We start from the raw sequence: 24,533 nt of genomic DNA, 5'->3' as shown, positions 1-24,533 counted from the left end.
TGCGCGCGTCTTTTTTTACATTTAACAAATTTTAAATATTTTTTGTGTTAATAGTGGTCAACTCAGTGTAAATAGTTTGTAAATATCTTTAGTAGTTAGTTTATTATATTTTGTGTATATAAATTCATCATCTAGGTAAGTTTTTAGTGTATATTCACCGCCATGGGCGGTGACGGCGAACCTCACGACCCAGGGGGAGGTGGGCCTCCGGTTTCACATACAATTACTATAGATAACAATAGCTCTGAGAGAGAAATGAAAGAATACCACAGTATGGATACAGATAGCTCAGTATTATCTACCACTGAAGTTAGGAAAAAAAGGACAGCATCCAGGAAGATATGTCGTCACTGTAATAAAAAAAAGCGACATAACAAAGATAAAAATAGGGATAGGGAATCTATTAAGGACAATTGCGATTGTCAGGTTTCCACAAACAATAATGATCGTACGCATTCTCATGCTCCGCTTACAGCCTCTGCTCCTACTCCGGCCCCGGCCCCGGCCCTGGCCTCAGCCACTGCCCCGGCCCCAGCCGTGAATCCTGCTGATATTATCTCCTCTCAGCCCACAGTCACAGTTAGGAAACAATATATTCATTCAGATTGTTCACCTTATATTGTACATGTACAGAAGCAACAAGAATCTCAAAATGATGGCACTTCAATTCATTCAGTTGCTTTTGGCAACTTTTTAAAACGTAACAACTTTAAGAACATTGTTAATGGCAGCGTTAAACGTATTGGTCGCAATAGAGTTTCACTGTCATTTTCAAAGTATGAGGATGCCAACCATTTTCTTCTAGACAGCCGACTGAAGGAGAATAGATATACAGCATTCATCCCATCATTTAATGTTATCAGAATGGGTGTAGTTAAAGGTGTTCCATCTGAAATGTCCTTAGATGAGGTTAAAGAGAGTATAAGTGTACCAGTAGGTTGTGGAGAAGTTCTAAAATTGAGAAGAATCAATTATAAAGTTGTTGTGGATGGCGTTCCAGTGTGGAAGCCATCACAAACTGTCGTTGTAACTTTTGATGGACAGGTTCTACCAAAACGCATTTTTATGTGTTATAACGCTTTGCCGGTCGACCTATATGTTTATCCAACAATCCAGTGCTTTAATTGCTGCCGGTTTGGTCATACACAGGTGCAATGCAGGTCAAAACCCCGCTGCTACAAGTGTGGACAGGGTCACACGGGCTCCTCTTGCACTGTTGAAGAAGATAGTGCATCTTGTTGCCTGTGCTCTGGTCTTCACTTTGCTACCAATAAGGCTCGTTGTCCTGAGTATGAGAGACAAAAAAATATTAAGTTATCTATGGCCCAAAGTGCTATTTCCTATTCTGAGGCATCAAAATTGCACCCTCCTGTGACCAAACCCTATGCAGATGTGGTTATGGCCACTCCGTCATCTCCCCAGACCCAGACAACTAAAAACAATAATTTAGGTATTAATACACAGCATTCACATTCATATAAAAAAACAGTATTTCTTAAGCCTCGCAGTCCGCCAAAACCTCAGAAAGGTTTCGACACTGTCACACATTTTAATCTATCAAAAGATTATAACATGCCGTCTCCTTCTGGAAATGGTAGTGCCATTGCACAACAGTTTAACAAAAAAACTACCAATGAACTCATCTTAGAACTCATACAATTGTTAAGTTTTAATTTACATAATAATCACTCAGAACCGTCCAACGTTGCTCACATTACCAGTCCATACTCTCATGTTTCCTTCAATAATGGCCAACAATTCCAAAATTCTTCAATGGAATTGTCGCAGCATCAATAATAAAAAAAGCGATTTAATCCATTTAATTAAGAAGTATGACCCTTTTGTTATTACCTTATCTGAAACATGGCTCAGGTCTGAGTCATGTTTCAAAGTTCCAGGCTATGCATGCCTCCGCGAAGATAGGTCGGACGGGCATGGTGGTGTAGCCATCCTTGTAAAAAAATCATATCATTTCTCTCATGTTCCATTAGCACCTCATAATAATGAATTTTCCATCATCTCAGCACTTGTAGATAACATTTGTATAGTTTCAGTGTATATACCTCATCCCTCACTTTCCATACTTAGTGAAGTAAGAAAAATCATATCATCTCTTCCTACTCCATGTTTAATATTAGGAGATTTTAATTGCCATCACCCTGCTTGGGGGTGTTTAAATTCAAGTAGTTTAGGAGAGGAAATAATAGACATAGTTGATTATTATAATTTATGTATATTAAATTCTGGTGTTCCCACGCGTCGGTCTGCTCCCAATGAAAATCTTAGTGCATTAGATTTATCAATTTGTAGTTCTTCCATTTCACATTCCTTATTGTGGGAGGTACTTCCACTTTCCTATGGCAGTGATCATTTTCCAATTCTTATTTCTTTTCCTATTAAAAATAAACCAGTACTTAAAAGATCTCCACTGTTAGCATATAAACTTCAAAATGCAGATTGGGATAAGTTTCGCAAACATATGGATGAGAGGTTGAGTGAATTACCTGATGTATCTCGGGAACATTTGTTTAAAACTTCTGATGCTTTTGCTAAGTTTATAATTAATATAGCTGATGAAGTATTTCCGCGTAAGAAGTCCTCTAAATTCAATATTCCCAGCCCTCCATGGTGGGATTCTGAATGTTCAGAAGCTGTTAAAAAGAGAAAACAGAGTGAGTTAAAGTATAATAATAATATGAGCGAAGAGAACTTTAATTCCTTATTAGTTACATTAAAAGAAACAAAACAGTTTTTGAAAAAGAAGAAAGTCGACAGTTGGAGAGCCTTTTGTGCATCTTTGAGCCCCAGTACTCACCCGTCAGAAGTTTGGAGAAAGGTTAGAATGTTTAGAGGAGCTTTTGTAGAAAATAACACCCTTAATCTTGATCCTAAAGTAGCTGAGAAGTTTTTAGATAAATTAGCTCCTCCATTCGTCCCACCCCCCGTGTGTATTGAACTGGCTTCCCCAACCAATATTGATAATGATAACATGCAGCGTTTTAATGATCCATTCTCGTTATTGGAGCTAAAGAATGTCTTATCGTATGTCATTGATTCCGCACCAGGTTGCGACGGTATTCCATATTCATTTTTGAAACATTCTAGTGACAAGGTTATAGGTTACTTTCTCAATATTATTAACGGGATTTTTATGACAGGTGACATTCCACCAAACTGGAAAATACAGTTGGTGTTACCCTTTCTCTAACCGAATAAACCCCGTAATGATCCAAATTCTTATCGTCCAATTGCGTTATCATCTGTTTTAATTAAGATTTTGGAACATTTAGTTAAAAATAGGTTGGAGTGGTTTATTGAAAGTAAGAAACTATTACCGGATATTCAATATGGTTTTCGCAAAAGCCGAAGCACTTTAGACTGTGTTAGTTTGTTAGTTTCGGATATCCTTTTAGCCTTCTCGAAACGGGAATATGTAGTAGCTTGTTTTATAGATATCAATTCTGCCTATGATAATGTAAATATATCAATTCTTGTAAATAAATTGTTTCTCTTGGGAGTTCCTGTACGCTTGTGTAATATTATTGCTGCTATGTTTTATGAACGATCGATTAGGTTAGATTTAGATGATAAAGTATTACATAGGACTGTTTGGAAAGGACTACCACAGGGTTCTGTTCTAAGCCCTTTACTTTTTAATGTATATACATACGACCTTAGTTCTAATTTGCCAGATTATATATCCATTTTACAATATGCCGATGACATAGTGCTTTACTCTAGAAATAGATCCGTTCAAAAGGCCTGCGAAATTATAAATTCTAGTTTGAAGGAGCTAAATATATATTTAAATAATAATGGGTTAGACCTTTCAGTTCCGAAAACCTCTGCAATTTTATTCTCTCCAAGGAAAAAAACTGTTAATGAAAAATTATCCTATGATGGATCTACAATCTCCTTTCGTGACGAAGTTAAGTACTTAGGAATGGTTTTAGACTACAATTTGTCAGCCAAGGGTCATTGTAATTATGTTAAAGGTAGATGCGAACGCTCATTAAACATATTGAGATGCTTGGCTGGTGTATGGTGGGGCAGCCATCCTTTCTATTTGAAGCTTATTTATAATGCAGTTATAAGAAGCGTAGTTGATTACGGTTCTTTTCTTTTAACACCGGGTACAGAAGATGCCTTTAAAGTATTCAATGTCATACAGAATAAGTCACTGAGGACAATCCTTGGTGCTATGCGAACCAGTCCGGCTAATGCCATGCAAGTGGAGTGTGTTGATCCACCTGCGCATTTGAGACGTCAATTTTTATCCGACAGATTCATTTTTAGGACTATGCAATTTTCGGTACATCCTCTTATCACAAAATTATCGACTCTTTATGATCATATGCAGTCGTCTCCATATTGGCGTAACAGATCTCCTCCTTGTATAATTAATAGCTACCTTAAATTTTTGTCTCTATCTTCTCCTACTGTCAGACATATTAACCTTCCTATATATGAGAAAGATTTTGACTCTTTGATTATTTCTCCGCAAGTTTTTCTAGACTCCAATATTTCTAAGGATATAATAAGTGCTCAACCTGTATTTAACAACTTAGTGGGCGAAAATTGGTCTGGTTGGCATCACATATACACAGATGCATCAAAACCTTCTACAAATACTTGTGTAGGGGTTGGTGTATTTCATCACCAGTATAATGTTGTACAAAAAATTAAACTCCCTCCAGAATCTTCGGTATTTACTGGAGAACTATTCGGTATTTATAAAGCTGTTGAGTATGTTTGCATGTTCAATTTAAATAAATGTGTAATTTTTTCCGATTCTAAAAGTTGCCTCCAAATTCTATTAAAATCTCCTTTCAAAATGACAAACAGTTACCCTTTGTTATATGAAATCCGAAACATCTTGTTAAAATGCGAAAAGAAAGGGTTTACTATAAATTTTGTATGGGTGCCAAGTCATTGTGGTATTTCTGGAAATGAGAAAGCTGATCGTCTGGCCGTAGATGCTGTTGCTTCTGGTGATATATTTCCATATAAAAATTATTGCCATGATCTTCTGTTGCTCCCCAAAAGATATCTCAGGTTAGCCTGGGAGTTCTTTTGGTTTTGGAGCAGCTTAGAATCTGGAAGTTATTATCTTACGATCCAAAACGACATCCCTATAAAGCCGTGGTTTTACAATAAAAACTTCAATAGACGCGAAATATCATGTTTAACACGCATGAGACTAGGCCATACAAGTACTCCTTCTGATCTTGCTAGATTTAAATTTATTGATGATCCTAAATGTGACTGTGGTGCTGAGGTGGCTGATATTAACCATATATTTTTTTCTTGTCCCTTGTACGATCGCACTGTTTTCATGGAAACTTTACAATCTAAACATATTCCCTTTCCAACAGACATCCCTTCCTTGCTTATTAATCATGATTTATATAACATCTTAGCATGGTTCATCTCTCATAATAATATAAAAGTATAGTATTAAGTATATTTACCATTATCACATTGTATTCTTATACCTGACCTGACCACTTTTTCCAAATTCCGTTCCTTTATTCCTTTCCGCGTTTAATTTCCTACCCTTTTACTTGACGTTGGCTACGGGCAACACCGCCCCCAAGTCCATACAAAGAAAAAAAAAAAAAAAAAAAAAAATTTAAAAATCGTACACTGTTTGGGATATAGATAAAAACACTAAACTTATCCTCTGTAAAAAAAAAATCATTTGTGACAGTAGTGACATTTGTTTGACATTGTCTGAAGTTTCTTAAGATGTTCTCATCTCAAGTTTCATTTCACTACTTGCTGCCGGTTTTCATTCGACTCTTGATACATTATTTTCAGGAGTTTCGAGCTTCTGACTTGAAGTAGAGTGAAATAAAGTGCTGAATTAATATACCAGCATTGTTTATACAACTTCCATTGTGAGCGGACGCTAGTTCTCATCATGCCGCATTTCAGGATCGAGACAAATGTACCGCGGGACCAAATCCCAAAGGATTTTGTTACCAAGGCAGTGCCGATACTTGCTAAAGCTCTTGGTAAACCGGAACAGGTTACCAACTTGCATTATACGATATTTACAGTGAAACTACAAAAAAAACTGATGAAATGCCTTTACTTGTATATATTTATTTTTACTTGATTTGTAGTACTGCGTGGTGTCCGTTCATCCTGATGTGTTGATGAGCTTCAGCGGATCTACTGCACCTTGCGCCATTGGGAATGTGATGTCTATTGGAGCCCTGGGCGTGGAACAAAACAAGAAACATGCCAAAGTTCTTTTTGAACTAGTGGAAAAAGAGTTAGGAGTGCCTTCTGACCGGTAAGCTTTAAAATTATAATTTGCCCATTAGTATTTAAACTGACTAGGGGTTCTCAACAGACTATAGTATGAGATATCTAAAAAAATCTGGGTACAGGTTCTATAGGTAGTAAATTTTTTTTTTGCATATAAGGTATATAATCTTGATGTGTCCTTTTATTGAAAAACACTTCAAATAAAAATCATGGCAAATATGAAACAATTATGAATCATATATGATTATTTACATTTTTTAGCTTTCATAAGTTACAGTTACTGATTTTTAAAAAGCTTTTTTCAATTAAAAGACGTCAAAATCGCATACTCTTTTCTTTATGCTAAAAAATTTACTGTAACTACCTATTGTGGATGCCTGATGCATCTTACATATGATCTTTAACTAGTTATATAAAGATATTATGTTAACCACTATGAGTCAATTTAATATTGACTGTAGTCAATTACTAACAGAAAGAAACAATGGAATCTTTATGGGGCATATTAAACAATATGCTATTGTATTGGTAATAGAACCCGATAAAGAGTTGTAACAATTCTCGTTTGATAGCTGCTTAGTCATTACTACAATACTTAGTGAGTTAACACACTGTGGAAATTGGTGCAGAAAGACTCAATGAAAATTAATTTTGAGTAGTGTTAATCTGCAGTCATTATGAACTGGCTAACAACTGCCAAAGTTCTTTTTATCTATGAATCAGCAGGCTTTATCCACGTGATAAAATACTCTCCTCCTAAGAGTAATTATAGACATTCATAGCCAGTTTCTTGATTCAGGTCAGGGATTGGTTTCAATATTGTATACAATTTTACCATGTTCTTCCTAATAATTGTGCCACTCTCGGGAACATTCTCTTTTTACTGTGCGGAATATTCTCGCACAAACGGAGATTGTTCTAGAGAACGGCACATCTATACTGTTACTGCACTAATTAGCAAAGCATCTTGCTGACTATTGGTATAATAGAAAATTCTGATAGTTGTGTAAATACTTTCGAAGTTAACTCACTGCACATTACAGTCTATTTGACCCCACACAATGGTTCATCGATAAGTTAAGCTATACACTGTAGCTGTTTTCTCTTTTCAGGATGTACATCACCTTCCAAGATGAACCAACAGGCAATGTGGGCTTCAAGGGAACTACCTTCCATGCCATTTTTGGATAAACACATTGAGTCTCCTTAAACATGTTTAAATTTATAAGGCATTTAACATACAATCTATGTAGGATAATCATAAAGTTTTTTATAAATAATCATATTAAATTCTTATTATTTTCAGTTAGTAAAAGTAAAATGATTTCTAATCAAAATATACTAAAAAGAAATAAATGAATATACACTGTTTTTGATTTCTGTTTCTTACTAACTTGACAGTCATCATTATCATCATCATCATCATCATAGTAATCAAACCAATAAAAACTGTGACAAATGAAAACATGTTGGTTTATAAAATTCAATTTTTTAAACAAGTGCATAATTGTAAATTTTTCACATGTTTCTCATAACATGATTATCTTTCCCATAACAAGTTCTGAAATTCAATATGCTTTGGAAAACAATTGAATGATTTACAAATGCATAGCTACCTAGCTATACAGGCTATACTTGCCTAAGTATAAAACTATTATAATAAATTACATACAATGAGCAAAGTTAGAAAATATAATAGATGTGCTGATTGCACTATATGTTATGGCAATATGTTTTTTCCGCTGTCGCATGAAGTATAATTATTACTATTAATTCGAATACGGGGAAGTCCCTGATTTTCTATGCTCCCTCCTATATTTTTATACTTACAAATATGCTTAAAAATTTTAGCGCGTAAGGGTGATCTCGCAAACAAAATTTGAATTTAGTGACTGATTCTACATTCCAATTTATGAAATCGTGTCGAACCGAACGTATAAAGCCCTTAAATCATTGAGGATGGTGTAACACGCGCTTTATGCCGGCTACATACGTAACGATAAATCGTTGCGATAAAACTGTGCAGTCCGACTGTGCAGATAAATCGAACCGTGTGTATGACAAATCGTTACGATAATCTAGGTACAACGATTTGTCATACACACGGTTCGATTTATCTGCACAGTCGGACTGCACATTTTTATCGCAACGATTTATCGTTACGTATGTAGCCGGCATTTTTAATTCCAATTCTACACTGTCTATGGACACCTTTACAAACAAAATAGATATTTATGGCTGGTTTTTTCCGGTGATGCCAGTGATGCGACGAATTTTGTTCGATAGAAAAATTACGTACCAACTTTAGTCTTTAGACTTTGATAGTCTTAAAGCTTCAAAATAGGTTCTCAATTTACAAGAGGTTATACGATTGCAAGCTAACATGCTAATGCCCAATAGATAACACCTTGCTGTCACTTGGCTGTCACCTCAATGAGTTAAGTTTCATGATGGTATCCTGCGGTCCCTGCTCAGTGCTCAATGTTCAGTCCAGCCGGCCAATGAAGGCAAGCCGGATAGAGAGGGACCTGACCGACTCTCGGGGGTATGGGACCCAGGGACGTCACTTCCCATTCAGCTCGCCACAAGCTGCCCTGTGGAGGCTTATTATTTACTTTCCGGTTCCGATACTTCGGCGCTGTTGCAAGCCCCATCTTCACAGTGTCGTGAAGTGAGAATAGAGAACTATACCTACTCTATTCTACTCCTACCTCTCCTACTCCTACTTAATAAGAATAGACGTGCACAGTGCGAGTTGTAAATGGTAACAGATCCTTATTATGAGAGACACGCCGCTTGCGTGACGTGTGCGTGCGCGGCTCAAACATTTAGGCGCACGCGCATGTGCACGTCTCAGCAAACACAACCGGCTCTGGCTTTGCATTTACTCACATACCTACCGTAGCAATCTACCCTCTTTTAGGAAATAATTGGAACTTGGAACACTACGTGTTTATTTTGGACGTCATTTTATTTCTTTTTTTTATTATTTATTCTCGGAAATTAGGTACTTTATTTTTTAGATTCTTATTCTTTAATTATTTATATTGTATGGTGACGATCTTTTTAGTGTTCCGTACAAAACTTTGTTTACGGAACACTTATGGGATCACTTCGGTCTTGCAAATCAGTTAAATACGTTTTTCTCAGAGACCGTTTGACATAGATACATAAAATTTGGAACAGTTATAGCAATTACCACCACTCATATTGTAAATAAGTCAAAACTGCTTATTTTGAGTGCATTTTATTATTACATGTAAAATACAATGTACATTTTCAATAAGAAATAAATGAATCTAATGAAATCTAATCTAATCATTTGCCACCAATGTTCGATAATGTGCTCGATGTATCCTTATAGCAGGACAGGCGCTATCAGTATTCATATCATGGCCTTTAATTTAATCACATTACTGTTAACATTGTAGTAATAACTATTACTAATAACTAATAAGGATTGGAATGAATTATTATTAAAATTGGAATTAATATTACCTAATCAATTTTACTAACAGTGTCTGGACCGCATCAGGCCCGTATCTCAATCCTCCTACAATTTCTTTTGCATACCTACATTTATCATTGTTAATAAGAAGAAGAAATCATAGCTCTACCTACCTACCTTTTTAATCTCTTCTTGAAACCAAAGTAAAACTAAACGTTATATCTATCTTTATGTAGGTACCTATACTTATTATTATTCGTATTCCTAGTTCAGTTGTATTTCTTTTTTGCGTTAATATCGATATCGATAAAAGTCACAATAGTTCCCGCTAAGGGCATCATTTGCTTGCGTTTGCACGATAAACAACTATTAAAACAACGTGTAACTTGAATGTTTGAAACTTGAATCCATTTGTCGTCTGACCCTCTAACCAAGCTGAGTGTTATTCTGCTTTAACTACATAGGTACTTAAGTGTTAGAATTAAGATTTAATTATTGTGATAATTAAGTGATCGTGATTCAATATGGGCGCGGACAGCTCGAAGGAAGAAAACAAGTAAGGAAACAATAGTTCTATTATCAGCATATTATTTAGTTAGCATTAAAATAACAGTAAATATATACTTATCTATATGTAGTTGAAGTTGAACAGGTAACATTAACTACTAACAGTTACTAAGAAGGTGAAGGTACCTACTTAAACATTTATGTAAGTAGATGGGAGGGAGGTAGGTCCGTGGAAGTAGGTAAGTACCTATAATACTTATAGTTCGTTTTTTTAGCATTAGAAAGAACTTGAAAGAAGGTAAGCGATCTTGACATGTCTTTTAATTGAAAAACGCTTTTTAAAAATCAGTAACTATTGCTTATGAAAGCAGAAAAATATAAATGATCGTATTAGATTCATAATTGTTACACATTTGCCGTAACTTATTTTTAAAATGTGCTTTTCAATTACAAGACATATCAAGATTGTTTACCTTATTTCTAATGCTAAAAAAACGAACTATAGGTCTACCACTTAAATCGGGCGGTTGGTAAAGATTGGTTGGTGGTGATTTAAAGGCAACCCTATTCATGGCATGAAGCCAAGGGTTAATTATTGCTGACCATATTATATTGATCAGTAGGCTTTAGTAGGTAAGTACTTAGTGGGTTGGTGCAAGTGGTCCTCAAATTGTACTGGTAACCATGATAACTCCAGGTTTAAATGGTTAACACCACGTTAGTGTGATGGTGCAACAAACAACCTTAATAAATACTTAGTTGACTTTACTAGTATTTTCTTTTTATTTGTTGATTTGTGTATATCTATTTCCTACATTAACTATCTATAACTAGTTACGTAATTAGTGGGTAGGTATTTCCGCATAAAAATATTTCGTTAGACTTTTGTTAGTTGTTAACTGTGTGTCGATAATATTATACATACATATATGAATAGAGTAAGTTATGATTTTATTTATTGCAGTCTAAGAAGTCAATGCGCAGCAGTGGCGGCGCGTCAAACATATTCATAGGCAAGTCGGGGCTAATTTGGCTTACCTATTTCCTATACAACTCTGCCCAAACATCCAAAAACAGGCAAGCCGGTGGGAATCGGCTTTTATGGACGCGCCGCCACTGATGCGCAGTTCACTTCGTGGCCTACATTAATTGCTTGTTATTGTTATCGCTAACGAGTTCGATAGCTACCCTACCCTCGTAAGACCCAGGGCAATTTTGGCGCTTTTGAATTTAGAACTTTCTTTTATTTCTGTATGAGTTCAACACTCGAATTGAATTTGTACTTGTACAAGTACATGGGGCTACATAATTGAATTTGTACTTGTACAAGTACATGGGGCTACATAATTGAATTTGTACTTGTACAAGTACATGGGGCTACATAATTGTATAGGTATCTGTTTCCTTTCCTGATTAAGCATGTGCTGTAAAGCTACTTATTTCAAACCTTTAATACATTTCTGTATGTATTGCATTAGGTGTGGAAATGGCCCTATAGGTATAACCATGCGGCAAAAGTGCATACCTACTTTATGAATAGAAATCATTTTGCATCTTTATGTACCTACAGCATAGGTACAGGATGTTTTCAACCCTTAGCCGTATTTGCCATAATCGACTATGTAAATAAGTGTAATTTTTAAAAGTGGAAAAATTACTGTCTTGGTTGTGACTTGAACTCACGGCCTCTGGATAGATACTCCAGCGTTCAAGCCTCTAAGCCTCCAAGACCTCATTCCATAGCAGCCAGAGGCCGTGACTTCAAGTCACACACAAGACAGTAATATTACCACTTTTAAAATTCTAAGCTTAATATAGCATCGTTCGCAGACATTTCTGCTTGTTAAAAATATTAAGTTTTCTTCACAACTAGCTCAAATGATATCGTTAGGTTAGTCAACAACTATATGACTCATTTTGATTTTTCTTGCTATATTGGCTGCCTGCGTCAACCTGACCTCATGTAACATGTAGGTACTGTTTTAGATCCAGATTACAAGACGAAAGACTACAACGGCGGAACCAGTATGCCACGCAACAGAGACGACAGGAATCGCTACAAACTTCAAGTGCGACCCATCAGTCGCCTGTGCAAACCCCGTAAGTTATTTTAATCCAAATGCGATAAAATGCCGCAGTGTATCAGAAATCACATGCTCACGGAATGCTCCGAACGTGCACGTTTGAAGCCAGTTGACTCTGACCCCAACCGCCGTACATTTGGGCAAAAAAAAGTACCTGACTGTACGTTGGTTATAAAGTATAAAGTTATATAAAAGCACGCTCGGAGAGTGCGTTTCGTAGCCTTTGCATAAGAGTATTCTCTAAGTTTACCGTTGCTTATACCAATCACTCGTGTGAATGCACCAAAAGACTGTGGTAAAGTCTAATACATTGATACCACTTTCAGCACAGAGAGATCCCGAACTCCTTACAATTACACAACGGAGAACTTACAAAGTGTAATAAAGCAAACTAGCCAACCAAACGTTCTGGAAAGATCCCGCAACCCATACAACTATAATTCTGAAGACTTGCATGGAATCAAACAAACACCCAATCTGTACCCAAACCTTAACGTGAGCCGAGGCGAGGACAACTTTGTTTACGTGAATAGGTAACTATGGACCACCAAGGTACCCTCCATTTATATCTTCATGAGACATACCTGGTTATAAACTTATAAGGCGCTAAAGCGCGTGTTCATATATTATATTTTTGAGCAGGCCGCTCCGATATAGCTGCTGGCGACTGTACCTATACCTGCTTACTAAATTTACAGAGACGATTTTTTTCTCTAATCTTGCTTTGCTAAAAATGCTTGCCTACATTAATATCTCAACCTACCTACCTTACATACCTTAAGTAAATTGTTATACCACCAACAGGCCACCGCCAACACCAACCAGGCCCTCACCGCAGCCATCGGCTCCTCCGGCCTCAGAAGTCAACGAAGTATTAAATATCCCGACAACTGCACTCAACGCGTCAAGGAGCCCTTCAACGCCTCAGGCGTCGCTATTAGTGCCTACTACGAAACACCCATTTTCTCAGGTCAACGTGGTACAAAAGGCATCTGTGTCCCACGTCAGCGCTTCGCCAAAGGTTTTCGTACGTACTCGGCCACCACCACCGTATAATTCAAGGTAAATAACTTGATTCTTGATTGTTCGTGCGTTTCATGAAGGTGTGATCCATAATGATTATTCATGGTTCCGTAATGATAATTAAGATGGTATACGCTAATGGATTCGCGAATGCGTTTTAATCATGTTTTGACAGCCTTATACTTAATACAGAAGTTCCCTAACAATACTTACCTAATATTAATTTTTTACACAGTCATAATGCTCCCGGGACCTCGCAGTCGGCAAATGCTTCTACCAATAAAAATGAAGCACTCTCAGATGCGAAACCCAATACAGCTGGACCTTCGAAGTCTAAGCCTTCTGCAACTAAGAATGGACCGAAACCAGGCGGCAGGTCAGTTTAAAATAATTTCTTTACCTCGTAAGACCCTTTTTTTTTAATAGGGGAAATGCTTTACGCATACCACCCGGCGGGGGACGGGCCGGGATGGTTATATGGGACTCCCTGTTGTAGGCTAATGAGACCCTAGGTTTACCCACTAAAACCCCTCTGTTGCCGCCTCGCTGCTATACGGCGAGGTCCCTGGAACGCCGAAGTACTCTTTCGCAACCTCGCCAGACCTCGTAAGACCCAAGGCAATTGTAGGCTATTGTAGCGCTTTTGAATTTAGAACTTTCTTTTATTTCTATAAGAGTTCATAACTCGAATTTAATTTGTACTTACACAAGTACGCGGGGATTTACGACGTTAAACCTTATACAGTCGCCATCAGATATTATTAGGTATATAGGTGCGGCAATAAATTGGAACATGCACTTTAACGTCTTGATAATAGAGGCTTTGTTGCGATATTTGTGAAGACCTTAGCCGCTTCGATATACATATTTGATGGTGTTGTACAGTTTACGGACGAAAAACGTGGAATCGGGGCTGAGGTAGCGGAAGATTGTGCACTATGCAGCAACTTTAGCTGTTATAATACTTCATAAAAATCATAAGTAGAGAAGTGGCTCTTAATTATTTATAATTATGGACTTCATAAAATATAGTCATTATGTAACATTTAAAACTTTAGCGCTTTGAACCTGTTTTGAACACATATTTAATCATATTAACTATATTATTTTTCTCTAACTTTCCAGGGGCCGAGACAACGACATCAGTTGCCCAACGTGCGGCCAGCGCTACGGGCTCAGCATCTACCAGTGCAGCAACGGACATGGCTCCTGCCAGGACTGCCGCTTGGCACAGAGGTCGTGCGGCAAATGTCTGTCGCCCATCACTGCCATGAGGAATATTGCGATGGAAGCTGTTATAGCCGACGTAAGAATTTACCGTCTATTCTGCACCCTCTAGCCCTTAAATTGTTAATTTCTTATTTTTAAAAGAATGGAACCCACTTGTTGCTCGTACTAGCTGGCAACATCTACCAGAACCAGTAGCAAAGGACACGGTTTCTGCCAGGACTGTCGCTTGGCTCAGAGGTCGTGCGGCAAATGTCTAATCGCTCATCATTGCTATGAGCAACATCGCGATGGAAGCTGTTATAGCTGACGTAAGAATGTCTTGTCATATCGGCACCCTCGTAATCCTCTAAGCGCCACTTGCACCATCCCACTAACCCGGGGATAACCGGTTAAACCGTTAACCCAGTGTCAAATTGTACTGGTAACTATGGTAACTCCAGGTTTTATCGGTTAACCCCGGGATAGTGGGATGGTGCAAATGGCGCTAATGAGATTAAAAACCCACTACTAAAACCGTTCGAGAAATGGGCCCCAGCTCTTAAATGTTGTTTTACGTTACAGTTGAACACTACTTGCCCAAACGAGGGCTGCACGCTACGCTTTAACTTCGATGGGATGCAGCGTCACCTCAAGGAGTGCCCGTTTGGGGAGATGGACTGTCCAATGGGCGCAGTCTTTGGACAATGCTCAACTCGATGTAAGTAAACTTTACTTAATGATTTTAACCAATTCGAAAGTACGTATGTTTGTCCGTCTGTTACCTTATCACGGATAGATTACCTACTTAACCGATGCATGTTTAGGTATGAATTTTGATATTTTAACTTAAATCCTGGAGATTTGCATTTGACCATTTCTTTATATCCATATTCTGAGGGGACTGGAGAGAGGAAAGGAAAATGACATACCGCATAAAATGCTTGACACGCAGAGTAGCTATTCAGATTCTCATAATCACGGGGTTTTCGGGTCGGGAATGATTTCGTGTATTTATAACTTTGTTTATTATAAAATAATTACCAAACTATGAATTAAACGTAGGTAGTCAGTAGTAAGGTCCAAATTGTGCTTAGAAATGATAAATTAGTATAGTTTTTTACAGTTTTTACCTGTTATTTGGCTAGTGTAAAACATTTCCGACCCGAAAACCGCAATGTATGCTCATAATGTACCTAATGTGTCGTATATCGTATTAGCAGACTGTCAGATTTGCAGCATAATGCCAAAAATACTTGCCTATGTACTCTAGATATTGTGCCATATAGTTAATCGCATATTTAAACGTTTTTTGGAATTTTCAGGCAAAGTTTCTGACATGGCTACACATTTTGACGAGTGCCACAAGGAGCAACGCTCCGCAGAAATACACAAAGAGATGTACGTCTTCAACATTTGCATGGACACCCATAAAATGTATCTTATAAAGAATGGGCCCTACAACTTCTTAGTTCACGTTAAAGTAGACGAGAAAGAACGTAAAATTTCAATGACTGTCCAGTTGCTAGGCACGAAAATAAGTGCCGACAAATGGACGTATGAATTCCATGTCTACAACAAAAGACAGCCGTTAAGGAAGTATCTTTACGTTGACAATTGTCAGTCAATCGGTACTCATGTTGAGGATATTTTCAAAGATAGCCAGTGTGCTACCCTGCCGCTTAGTTACGCCATGACTTTTGTCAACGAAAGCGCTTTGACGTACAAGTTTTATATAAAGAAGGAAATGAACCAGCGGGGACGCAGGAGAGGTCCCAGGAATAACGATGTAAATTAAATACGAGTATATACAGTTTATAGGTATGTTTGGTACATCGTTTGCCAAATTAAAACGGCAGATAGGTTAAGTCATTTGCTATCTTCTCATGCCTAGAAAAACAAAATTGGCCATGTTTTTTTTTTACTACTACGCCAGTAAAAATTTGAAATTTACGAAAAACTGGCATAGAAGTGAAAAAAAATGTGCGCCAAATTAAAAATTTCTAGGCCTGAGAAGATAATAGCAAATGACTCAACCTATCTGCCGTTTTAATTTGGCACACGATGTACCAAACACCCTGTATTTTGGATTGAAACAGATTGCATGCAAGCTGTAAAGCTTGTAGAGTTAGACCAAGAAAAGTCTGCAACGATTTTAATAGCACACGCAGTGCAAGTGTTATTCCTCTTAAGACCCAGAGCAATTTTGGCGCTTTTGAATTTGAAACTTTCTTTTATTTCTATATGAGTTCAAAACTCGAAAGTAATTTATTCTTGTACAAGTACACGGGGACTTAGTGGACTTACGTTACGAGGATATACGTCAAAGTTCTATGACTTTATGACGTATACCTAAATAACACTTGCACTGCGTGTGCTATCGAAATCGTTGCAGACTTTTCTTGGTCTAACTCTATGAGAACTGCAGTCCGCCTGTTTCGACCCTTGACAAGTTAATGAAAGATAAGCTTAGTAACCTAAGTCCATGTCGATTCAAACTCTGAGTAATTCGGTAGAAGTAAACTCTCGTAAGTATGAAACCAAATGGACTTAGGTTCGATTTTGTTCTCATGTACCTACAGATTTATTATTTGATATAACTAAGATTGAATTGTACAATTAGATACTACTTGTTTTCGTCTAAATTTATGATGTTTATTTGTCATTTCGTATGTCCTTAACAATGTATCTTAAAAATGCGAATGTAAAATGACTAATTAGATTATAATGTAAGTACCTAATACATATGGTTACCTACTCCTGAATGTTTTCTCAATTATCTATGTTAAAAATGAGTATTATATATTTTTAGATTTAGCTTTTAAGTTTTATAGTTTAGTTTTGTATCGGAGCTAGCTGTGTAAAAGATATAAAAGAATAGGGTATTTGACTACTAGTCAAATCAGTTTCTTTTTTAGAACTGTCAAAACGATTTTGCTACTATGGGATTTATGTGAAACACTAGCATGTGACGTCACGATCAAATTACCTACTCTTTATAGTTTTACACGGATTTTAAAATAGAAATTGTGTCTAAAAATAACTGCTGTCTATGTTTCTGTATTACTCTTCTGGTGCTTTATTTCATGCATAGTAAATATGTATAAAATAATAAACAATTTTAAATACAGTCAAATACCTTATTATTATTGTGACATTGTAATTTTAACCCACAATTATATTGTTCCATTCGGTTTAAGCCAACAAGTTTTATTTGTATGAATTATCTTAATGTATGTTTAATGTTAGCTAATTAAGCACGTCCAAGTTTAGTTATGATACGGGTGTAAAATTAATTTGATCAGCTCCTTATTTGCAGTAAGATAATGAATCTACATAGTTTCTACATTGCTTTGAACCTTGAACTAAAACCGACCACTGACTAACAGTCCGCCGGACGATATCGGCCGGTCAGTTGTTCGGAACTGTCAAATTTTTGTTCTAACTGACAGGCCGATATCGTCCGGCGGCCTGTTAGTCAGTGGTCGGCTTAACGTAGTTAGAATAGTAGCGGATGAGATATCGGGGTCCAACTAGAATAAATATATTAAAGAGGATCATAATTATTGGATACCTAATAGTCGACACACAATATATACATATACATATATAATTATATACAATATTTTATATACCTAAATAAACTGCATAATAATACATTCATAAAAACGAATGAAACGAAGTAATAATAGTTATAGGCCGCCCGTATTGAAAGCGAGGACCTACAACTATAATAATAGTAAAAAAAAAAAGTCGACACTCGTACTAATTACGACGAAAATTTTATTGTTAATACCATAGTGCACAAATATGATGTCTTAATTAATACCAAATTTTCCGTGAACGAGTGTGAACTAGGGTACATAAACATATTATGTCGTATACTAATCACGCACCTATGTATAGTACTCTATAATATACGTAGTGCGTGGTGGGAAAACAGGGGGCCTACCGCGAAAACCGAAATGCTCAAATTGCGGGGATCTTTCTCTTTTACTCTCATTAAGACGTAATTAGAATGACGGAGAAAAAAGCGCGCAACTGACGAACGATTTTCGCGGTTATAGCCCAGGCGATATTTATGTCAGGGCATAATGGCCTCACGTAATATTTGACAAAATAGCAAATACATACATTACTAATATAATATGGCACTTAGCCGCCACAGTTGTACGGTGTACACATAGCCACATAATAAATGTTCATTATATACGGATCTTAGCGCCAAGGAGGAGTTTAAGGTGGTCGGAATTTTGTAATACCCCTCCACTTTTTGTGGCGCTTTTTTATTGGTCACCTACTTAGAATGGGTTTAAGGAATATTCTCCTAAACTGACGATAGCTGTGAGAAATATGTTGAAATAAAGATTATAACATGTTACATGAGGGATTCGAGGATAAGGATAGGATAGGATTGTAGGTAATTATTATGGTTTCTACCGCATGATGGTGATATTTATTGAAGTTAAGTAGTAGACAGGATAATTTTAGTAGTAGCCTTGCACCGGTGGATTTACGGTTCTACCCCTTGCCCCTTGTCAGACGTTTGAAAAGATAATTTCAAACAATTGTACACTATTTTATGGATTACCACAACACACTAATATTAGTGTCTTATCTTGGTAGGTATACATATCGAGACACTACCGCCGTCTTTCAGCATTTACGATTTGTTGTAAGACTATTGACTTATGGACCAGCATTATTAGTATGATACATACGCCTCAAACAAATTGATGCCTGGACTGCAAACGGGCCCCTGAGTAAATATAAATTTACAGTAGGTACATCTGTTGCTCCATTACGACACCCTGTGCTATAATTAGCACATTTACGTAACTGCGTCAAAAATTTAAAAGGTCATACCTGCTGTAAAACGTTTGTACGATATGCTTACGAATATCCGATTTTTCGCACTTGTTAATAACTATTATTCCTGTAGTTTTACTCACCTATACCTACTTTCTTACGGGCACTGACAACTCTGAAGTAGGTATATACAATGTGTTCCAATCATTAATATTACCTACCTACATATTATATTATTTACCTAGCTCTACCTACTCCAATTTAATTCATTTTATTTTAATACTTTAAACATTGTAATACTTTATATCAATAAAGCATGTATTTTCACTTCGATGGTTTAATTTCGTGCCTTTACAAAATATTAGCAAGTACTATTAGTTATTCTGTGATATTAGGTAGGTACCTATATACCATATACTATTTTACAATCATTTGGGAGTTATTAGTAATGTTTAGTCACCGATACTTCAAGCTTATCATTTGCAGAATTATATGATAATTCATAATTAGATAACAGATAACGTTTTCGTTGTCGAGAATGTTCCCTGAAACTATGGGTAGAAAAGAAACTTATGGGTTAACTAATTCATAATTCATAACCATTGTTATGTCAATGTATTTTCAATATTCGGCATGGTAATTCCTTTTATTACTCATATCATGCTCTAAAAGAAGGTCATTGTTGTTCTAAAAGGTGCGCAGAAAATGATACGTTTCTGCACTAGAGCATTTTAGGTTCCAAGTAAGTTTTTTTTTACGATAATCAATTGAATTTGGGTACATTTTCATATGTAACGATACTTTTCCCTAAATTGTTAATTGAAAATACCCTAAAAAAAATACTATGAAAATAGTCATGTTTTAAAAAAAAACTCGTCAAACTCATGCATTTTACTTTCCTCGTATTCAAAATGAAAAGTAGAGTGAAAGGCACTATTCCAGCCTCGGACTATTGGATGACTCACATTGGAGCGGCCCGGGCCCGGGCTGGAACGTCTGTCACTTCGTTTTCTATAGAAAGCATCACGTGATCACCGATCACCTGTCATAGAAAATGAAGTGTCGGACGCCCCGGCCCGGACCCGGGCCGTTCTAACCTTAATCATCGCAGAAATGAGTGCCTTTCATCCCTAGTTAACAATCTACTAATTAATGTGTTGATCGGTGGTTGTAATGGGTTCAAAGATCTTTGCTATCTTATCTCGTCTTAAGTCGAGAAACTATAGTGCATATCTCTCCGATAAACAATGACGCTAAATGCATATTACGTCAGATGCATTAATTTAAGTTCCGTGATGGCGATTAGTATTTTTAATTCGTGATAAGAATTGTTAAACTCAAAAGTCCAAACTCTAAAGTTTTGCCAATACATAGAGTATGGAGTGATAAAACTTGGACTATAGACGCAAAAAGAAAAATCGCCCAAAAGCATGTCGGGCCATGCTCAGTGTAGGGTTTCGTACATTACAAGCATATGCGCTTTGTACGTCTTTTAACTAAGAAGAGAAGTTTACAATAACTCAAAAACCGGACAAGTGCGAGTCGGACTCGCCCACCGAGGGCTCCGTACTTTTTAGTATTTTTTTGTTATAGCGGCAACAGAAATACATCATCTATGATCAACTGTTTAGCTATCACGGTTCATGAGATACAACCTAGTGACAGACAACACGACAGACGGAGACGGACAGTGGAGACTTAGTAATAGGGTCCCGCTTTTACCCTTTGGGTACGGAACCCTAAAGACGGTTGGATCGATCATGTTCGGTATAGTTTTCATTGAAAGTAATAGCCTATAATTAGCTTAATTTTAATTAAGCTTATAGTTTTACGATTTTTCTTTATACATATTTTGTGGAATCTCAAAACGTGTCCGATTAAGCGCTTTAATTGTTACCTATCTATTGTGTTTAATTGTTTCATTTTACCTTCTTCCTCGTAATACCTTAAATTCTTAAATCACTGCCTGGCATGGCAACTGAACATCATTAAGCCAACTCAAAAAGGTATTTTCCATTCCAAGTTATTACCCAAAAATGAATCTTATATGTATAGGTATAACAAATGATTAAATATCGATTTTAAAAACACCCACCGATAGAATTTAGGACGTTTCTTAACGCGAAAGTGATCTAATGAGGTAACTTTTGCAATTTATCAGATAAAATATCAGCTAGATTAGGCCGTCAGTATAAAAAATACTGATAATGATTACAAAATCAGTGTTACCAAATCCCTCCAATAAAATGGCGTTCTACGGAAAGAAATGGCAGAAGAGCGACTTTGAAAATGTTCTGGAGCTTATGGACAAACTTGGTGAGTATCTAGATAAAAACAACTGGCTCTAAAGTATAGGCCCAATAGGTACCTAATACTACCTACATATTTAATACTTACCTACTCCGACAAACCACACTGCATTTAGGTACTTCTTGTAAATGGTATACTTCTTGGCTTACCTACATTCGTAATTGATTCAAAGGCATGAAAGGTTAGTTATATAGTGAGTATGGGTAATTGGGTAGGTACCTATATACCTATACGCTAAATACCTACCTACAGTACCTACCTATAATAAATATGTGTAAACGGTTAAACACAGCGTGATCGTTTGCTTATCTACCACCATTTGAATTTCAGAGGTCCCAGAAAAGACCAGAGCCCTCCTCCGTCAGACTGAAAGCATCTCCACTTTCCTGAACAACGGCGACGGCAGTATCCAGTACGTCGTCACCATTGGTGACAAAGAGGTCATCAACCAGAAGATCGTGCTAGGAGAGGAGACGGACTTCAAGACGCCTGATGGCATTGACACCAAGAACACCTTCACCCTGGAGGGAGAGACTCTCAAGTCTGTGATGAAGTTCCCTGGTGGGAGGGTGCTGCATTTGGACCGGGAGTTTGGAGCTGATAAGATGGTTCTGGTATGTTGATATTACCCTTCTTTTTAACCAAACTGTACCTATGCCACAGAATAAATAATAGTAGGTACTAGGTACAGAAGACTCACTCTCTAACAAAACGGGTCCTGTTATGATCAGGACAGATATGGCCGCTAGGTGGCGACAGCGCCACGCGCGGCTTAAGGATGACTCACGTTAGACCGGGCCGTGTCCGGGCCGGAGCTTCCGGCGCTTATTTTTCTATGACATGACAGGTGATCACGTGATGCTTTCCATCGAAAACGATGCGCCGGCAGCTCCGGCCCGGACACGGCCCGGTCTAACGTGAGTCATCCTTTATGGCTAGCCACCTAAATTGGTGTGGAATGGATGGAAATCGGGGAGTGAGCCACGCCTGCCTAATGCTCGTGGGTTGAACTTCGTCGTCGGCTTGCGTTCAGAGTTGTTCGTACATATTTAGGCAGGCACTTTTGAAATATTCACATTCAACACTTGATCTATGCATCAAGCATCGTGAGGAAACAATATTGGACACACATATGCTAAAAACATACTTACAATATTGCTTCCGTAAAAACTAGTGCCTACGTCAAATCATGGGATTAGTTGTCAAGCGGACCCCAGGCTCTCATGAGCCGTGGCGAAATGCCGGGATAACGCGAGGAAGAAGATATGTCTACTGTAGCTGTAGGTGTATTTTTGTAGATTAGTAATAAAATTCAAACTCACGTTTTAATAAAATCTTTTTGTTTCAGCACGTCTGGTTGGAGGGTCTGGACCTCAAGGCTAACGTCACCTACCTTTCAGTTTAAGTTATTAACCGTCGCTCAGTAGCTCGCACTTCCAATACGAGTACTAGCGAGTCCTGCATCCTATAAGGTAAACGTATTAGTGCTCGACATGCTAATGCCTAATAGATTTACTGTCACCTATATTGACAATGACTTAAGTTTCAAGATAACATGTACTGGGACCGCGTCAAGCACCAGTACGTTTACCTTACTAGCTGAACTACTGAAAGTGCGTGCAACTGAAGATATGACTTAAGTTATATTATAAGAATTATTTATTAACCAGAAGACTGTTCTCAAAACCATAGTCTACAGACAATAAAATAAAGTACTTTTTTATAGAATTTGATTTTCATTATTCATGAGATATTATTTTGGCGGTACCTATTTACTTAAGTAATTCATGATTCCTTTTAACGACAGTGATTAATCGCTAATAACGTCAACTGACGCCAGTGGCGGATTTGCAGCCTTTGTCACCCTAGGCCTCAGGCCCTAATAGCCGCCCCTTTCGCAGCACCCATCACATTGACTACATTTTAAGTTATTTCTTGTCATCATCAGCGAATTTTTTGTCACAATTTGCCGCCCCTAATTTTTTGCCGCCCTAGGCCCGGGCCTACTGGACCACAGGGCAAATCCGCCACTGACTGACGCCCGTGGCTACAGCCCAATATCAACCTTCGTACATTCCGACAAGCTTTACGAATTTCGTGCTGCCAAAAACTCCGAAAATTCCGTTTCGCGGTAGGTCTATGGAACGATATTCGATCCATAATCGTCTTTCGAAGGGGCCGCTAGATGACGACTGTCTTCCTGGTAACAAACCGTGTTTTATCTGTCAGAATTGCCCGCAATTAACGATTTTCGGTTTGGCGGTAGCCCCCAAGGTTCACGATGACGCGCGATAGCTCAAGCACAGAATAAATAATAGTACTACCGTACAGAAAGGAAACTTTCTACAAAACCGAAGTTTGACAGCGGTTCAGGGTCGAATCATGCTATCCCTTCCTAATATATGGCACTATCCCTTTCGGCTATTTAGGGTTGTCAAAATTCAAGTGATTATCTTATCTGTGGTCGTGCACGCCAAAGGAAGTCAAGTGGTGCCAACCCTAATAATTGCTCGGAGCAATGCTGACCCGAGCGGAGCCGAGTTTGGCCGATCTCAGGAGTTGCGCACCCCTGGCTCAAGTGTCTACATATTTAAGTAAGGGCATAGAGTAAAAATACATAGAGTGCTCACACCATACATCAGTTTTATAATAGTACCAAAACGACTATTATTTTCGTAGTCAACATCTAGCATCGAGTAACGGAATTACCACTGCTACTTGACAATAGATGTTCCGACGCCCGAAGACGAAAAGTCTCATGCTCAACAATGTTCAGCTAATATTATAACCGGATTAACCGGAACTATATTTTCAACTCCTTCTGCTTTTAATATTAGTTGTAAATCGTTGTTTAATACAATTTTCGTGAG

General features: G+C 37.5%; 3 protein-coding genes across 3 annotated transcripts; all 3 read left to right on the top strand.

Moving 5' to 3' along the window:
- The first annotated feature begins 5,761 nt into the window (after window positions 1–5,761).
- LOC134674771 (macrophage migration inhibitory factor-like) lies at window positions 5,762–7,543 on the top strand. Its single transcript, XM_063532903.1, has 3 exons — window positions 5,762–6,031; window positions 6,129–6,301; window positions 7,389–7,543. Exons 1-3 carry the CDS (start codon window positions 5,924–5,926, stop codon window positions 7,465–7,467), a joined length of 360 nt encoding a protein of 119 aa, XP_063388973.1. The 5' UTR covers window positions 5,762–5,923; the 3' UTR covers window positions 7,468–7,543.
- Window positions 7,544–10,142: 2,599 nt separating this feature from the next.
- On the top strand, window positions 10,143–17,048 carry LOC134674525 (E3 ubiquitin-protein ligase sina-like). The gene is made up of 9 exons (XM_063532627.1): window positions 10,143–10,280; window positions 12,218–12,331; window positions 12,642–12,848; window positions 13,120–13,377; window positions 13,574–13,714; window positions 14,464–14,644; window positions 15,130–15,265; window positions 15,870–16,365; window positions 16,677–17,048. Exons 1-8 carry the CDS (start codon window positions 10,249–10,251, stop codon window positions 16,340–16,342), a joined length of 1,542 nt encoding a protein of 513 aa, XP_063388697.1. The 5' UTR covers window positions 10,143–10,248; the 3' UTR covers window positions 16,343–16,365; window positions 16,677–17,048.
- Window positions 17,049–21,563: 4,515 nt separating this feature from the next.
- Window positions 21,564–23,129, top strand: LOC134674680 (uncharacterized). The gene is made up of 3 exons (XM_063532803.1): window positions 21,564–21,669; window positions 21,994–22,277; window positions 23,012–23,129. The coding sequence occupies exons 1-3, from the start codon at window positions 21,600–21,602 to the stop codon at window positions 23,066–23,068; spliced, it is 411 nt and encodes a 136-aa protein (XP_063388873.1). The 5' UTR covers window positions 21,564–21,599; the 3' UTR covers window positions 23,069–23,129.
- Window positions 23,130–24,533: the final 1,404 nt, after the last annotated feature.

Source organism: Cydia fagiglandana, chromosome 20 (genome assembly GCF_963556715.1).
Source record: "Cydia fagiglandana chromosome 20, ilCydFagi1.1, whole genome shotgun sequence".
Lineage (NCBI taxonomy): Eukaryota > Metazoa > Arthropoda > Insecta > Lepidoptera > Tortricidae > Cydia > Cydia fagiglandana.
The sequence above is the reverse complement of the archived record's forward strand: the minus strand, read 5'-3'. Positions and strand labels throughout refer to the sequence as shown.

What these genes read in the sequence shown, in the direction of transcription:
- LOC134674771 (XM_063532903.1), top strand. Translation starts at nt 5,924, where the DNA reads ATGCCGCATTTCAGGATCGAGACAAATGTACCGCGGGACCAAATCCCA. An exon ending in CTCTTGGTAAACCGGAACAG is followed by an intron (nt 6,032 to 6,128) that starts GTTACCAACTTG and finishes CTTGATTTGTAG; the next exon opens with TACTGCGTGGTGTCCGTTCA. An exon ending in TTAGGAGTGCCTTCTGACCG is followed by an intron (nt 6,302 to 7,388) that starts GTAAGCTTTAAA and finishes TTCTCTTTTCAG; the next exon opens with GATGTACATCACCTTCCAAG.
- LOC134674680 (XM_063532803.1), top strand. Translation starts at nt 21,600, where the DNA reads ATGGCGTTCTACGGAAAGAAATGGCAGAAGAGCGACTTTGAAAATGTT. An exon ending in GGAGCTTATGGACAAACTTG is followed by an intron (nt 21,670 to 21,993) that starts GTGAGTATCTAG and finishes TTTGAATTTCAG; the next exon opens with AGGTCCCAGAAAAGACCAGA. An exon ending in GAGCTGATAAGATGGTTCTG is followed by an intron (nt 22,278 to 23,011) that starts GTATGTTGATAT and finishes TTTTTGTTTCAG; the next exon opens with CACGTCTGGTTGGAGGGTCT.
- LOC134674525 (XM_063532627.1), top strand. Translation starts at nt 10,249, where the DNA reads ATGGGCGCGGACAGCTCGAAGGAAGAAAACAA. An exon ending in CAGTCGCCTGTGCAAACCCC is followed by an intron (nt 12,332 to 12,641) that starts GTAAGTTATTTT and finishes TACCACTTTCAG; the next exon opens with CACAGAGAGATCCCGAACTC. An exon ending in AACTTTGTTTACGTGAATAG is followed by an intron (nt 12,849 to 13,119) that starts GTAACTATGGAC and finishes TACCACCAACAG; the next exon opens with GCCACCGCCAACACCAACCA.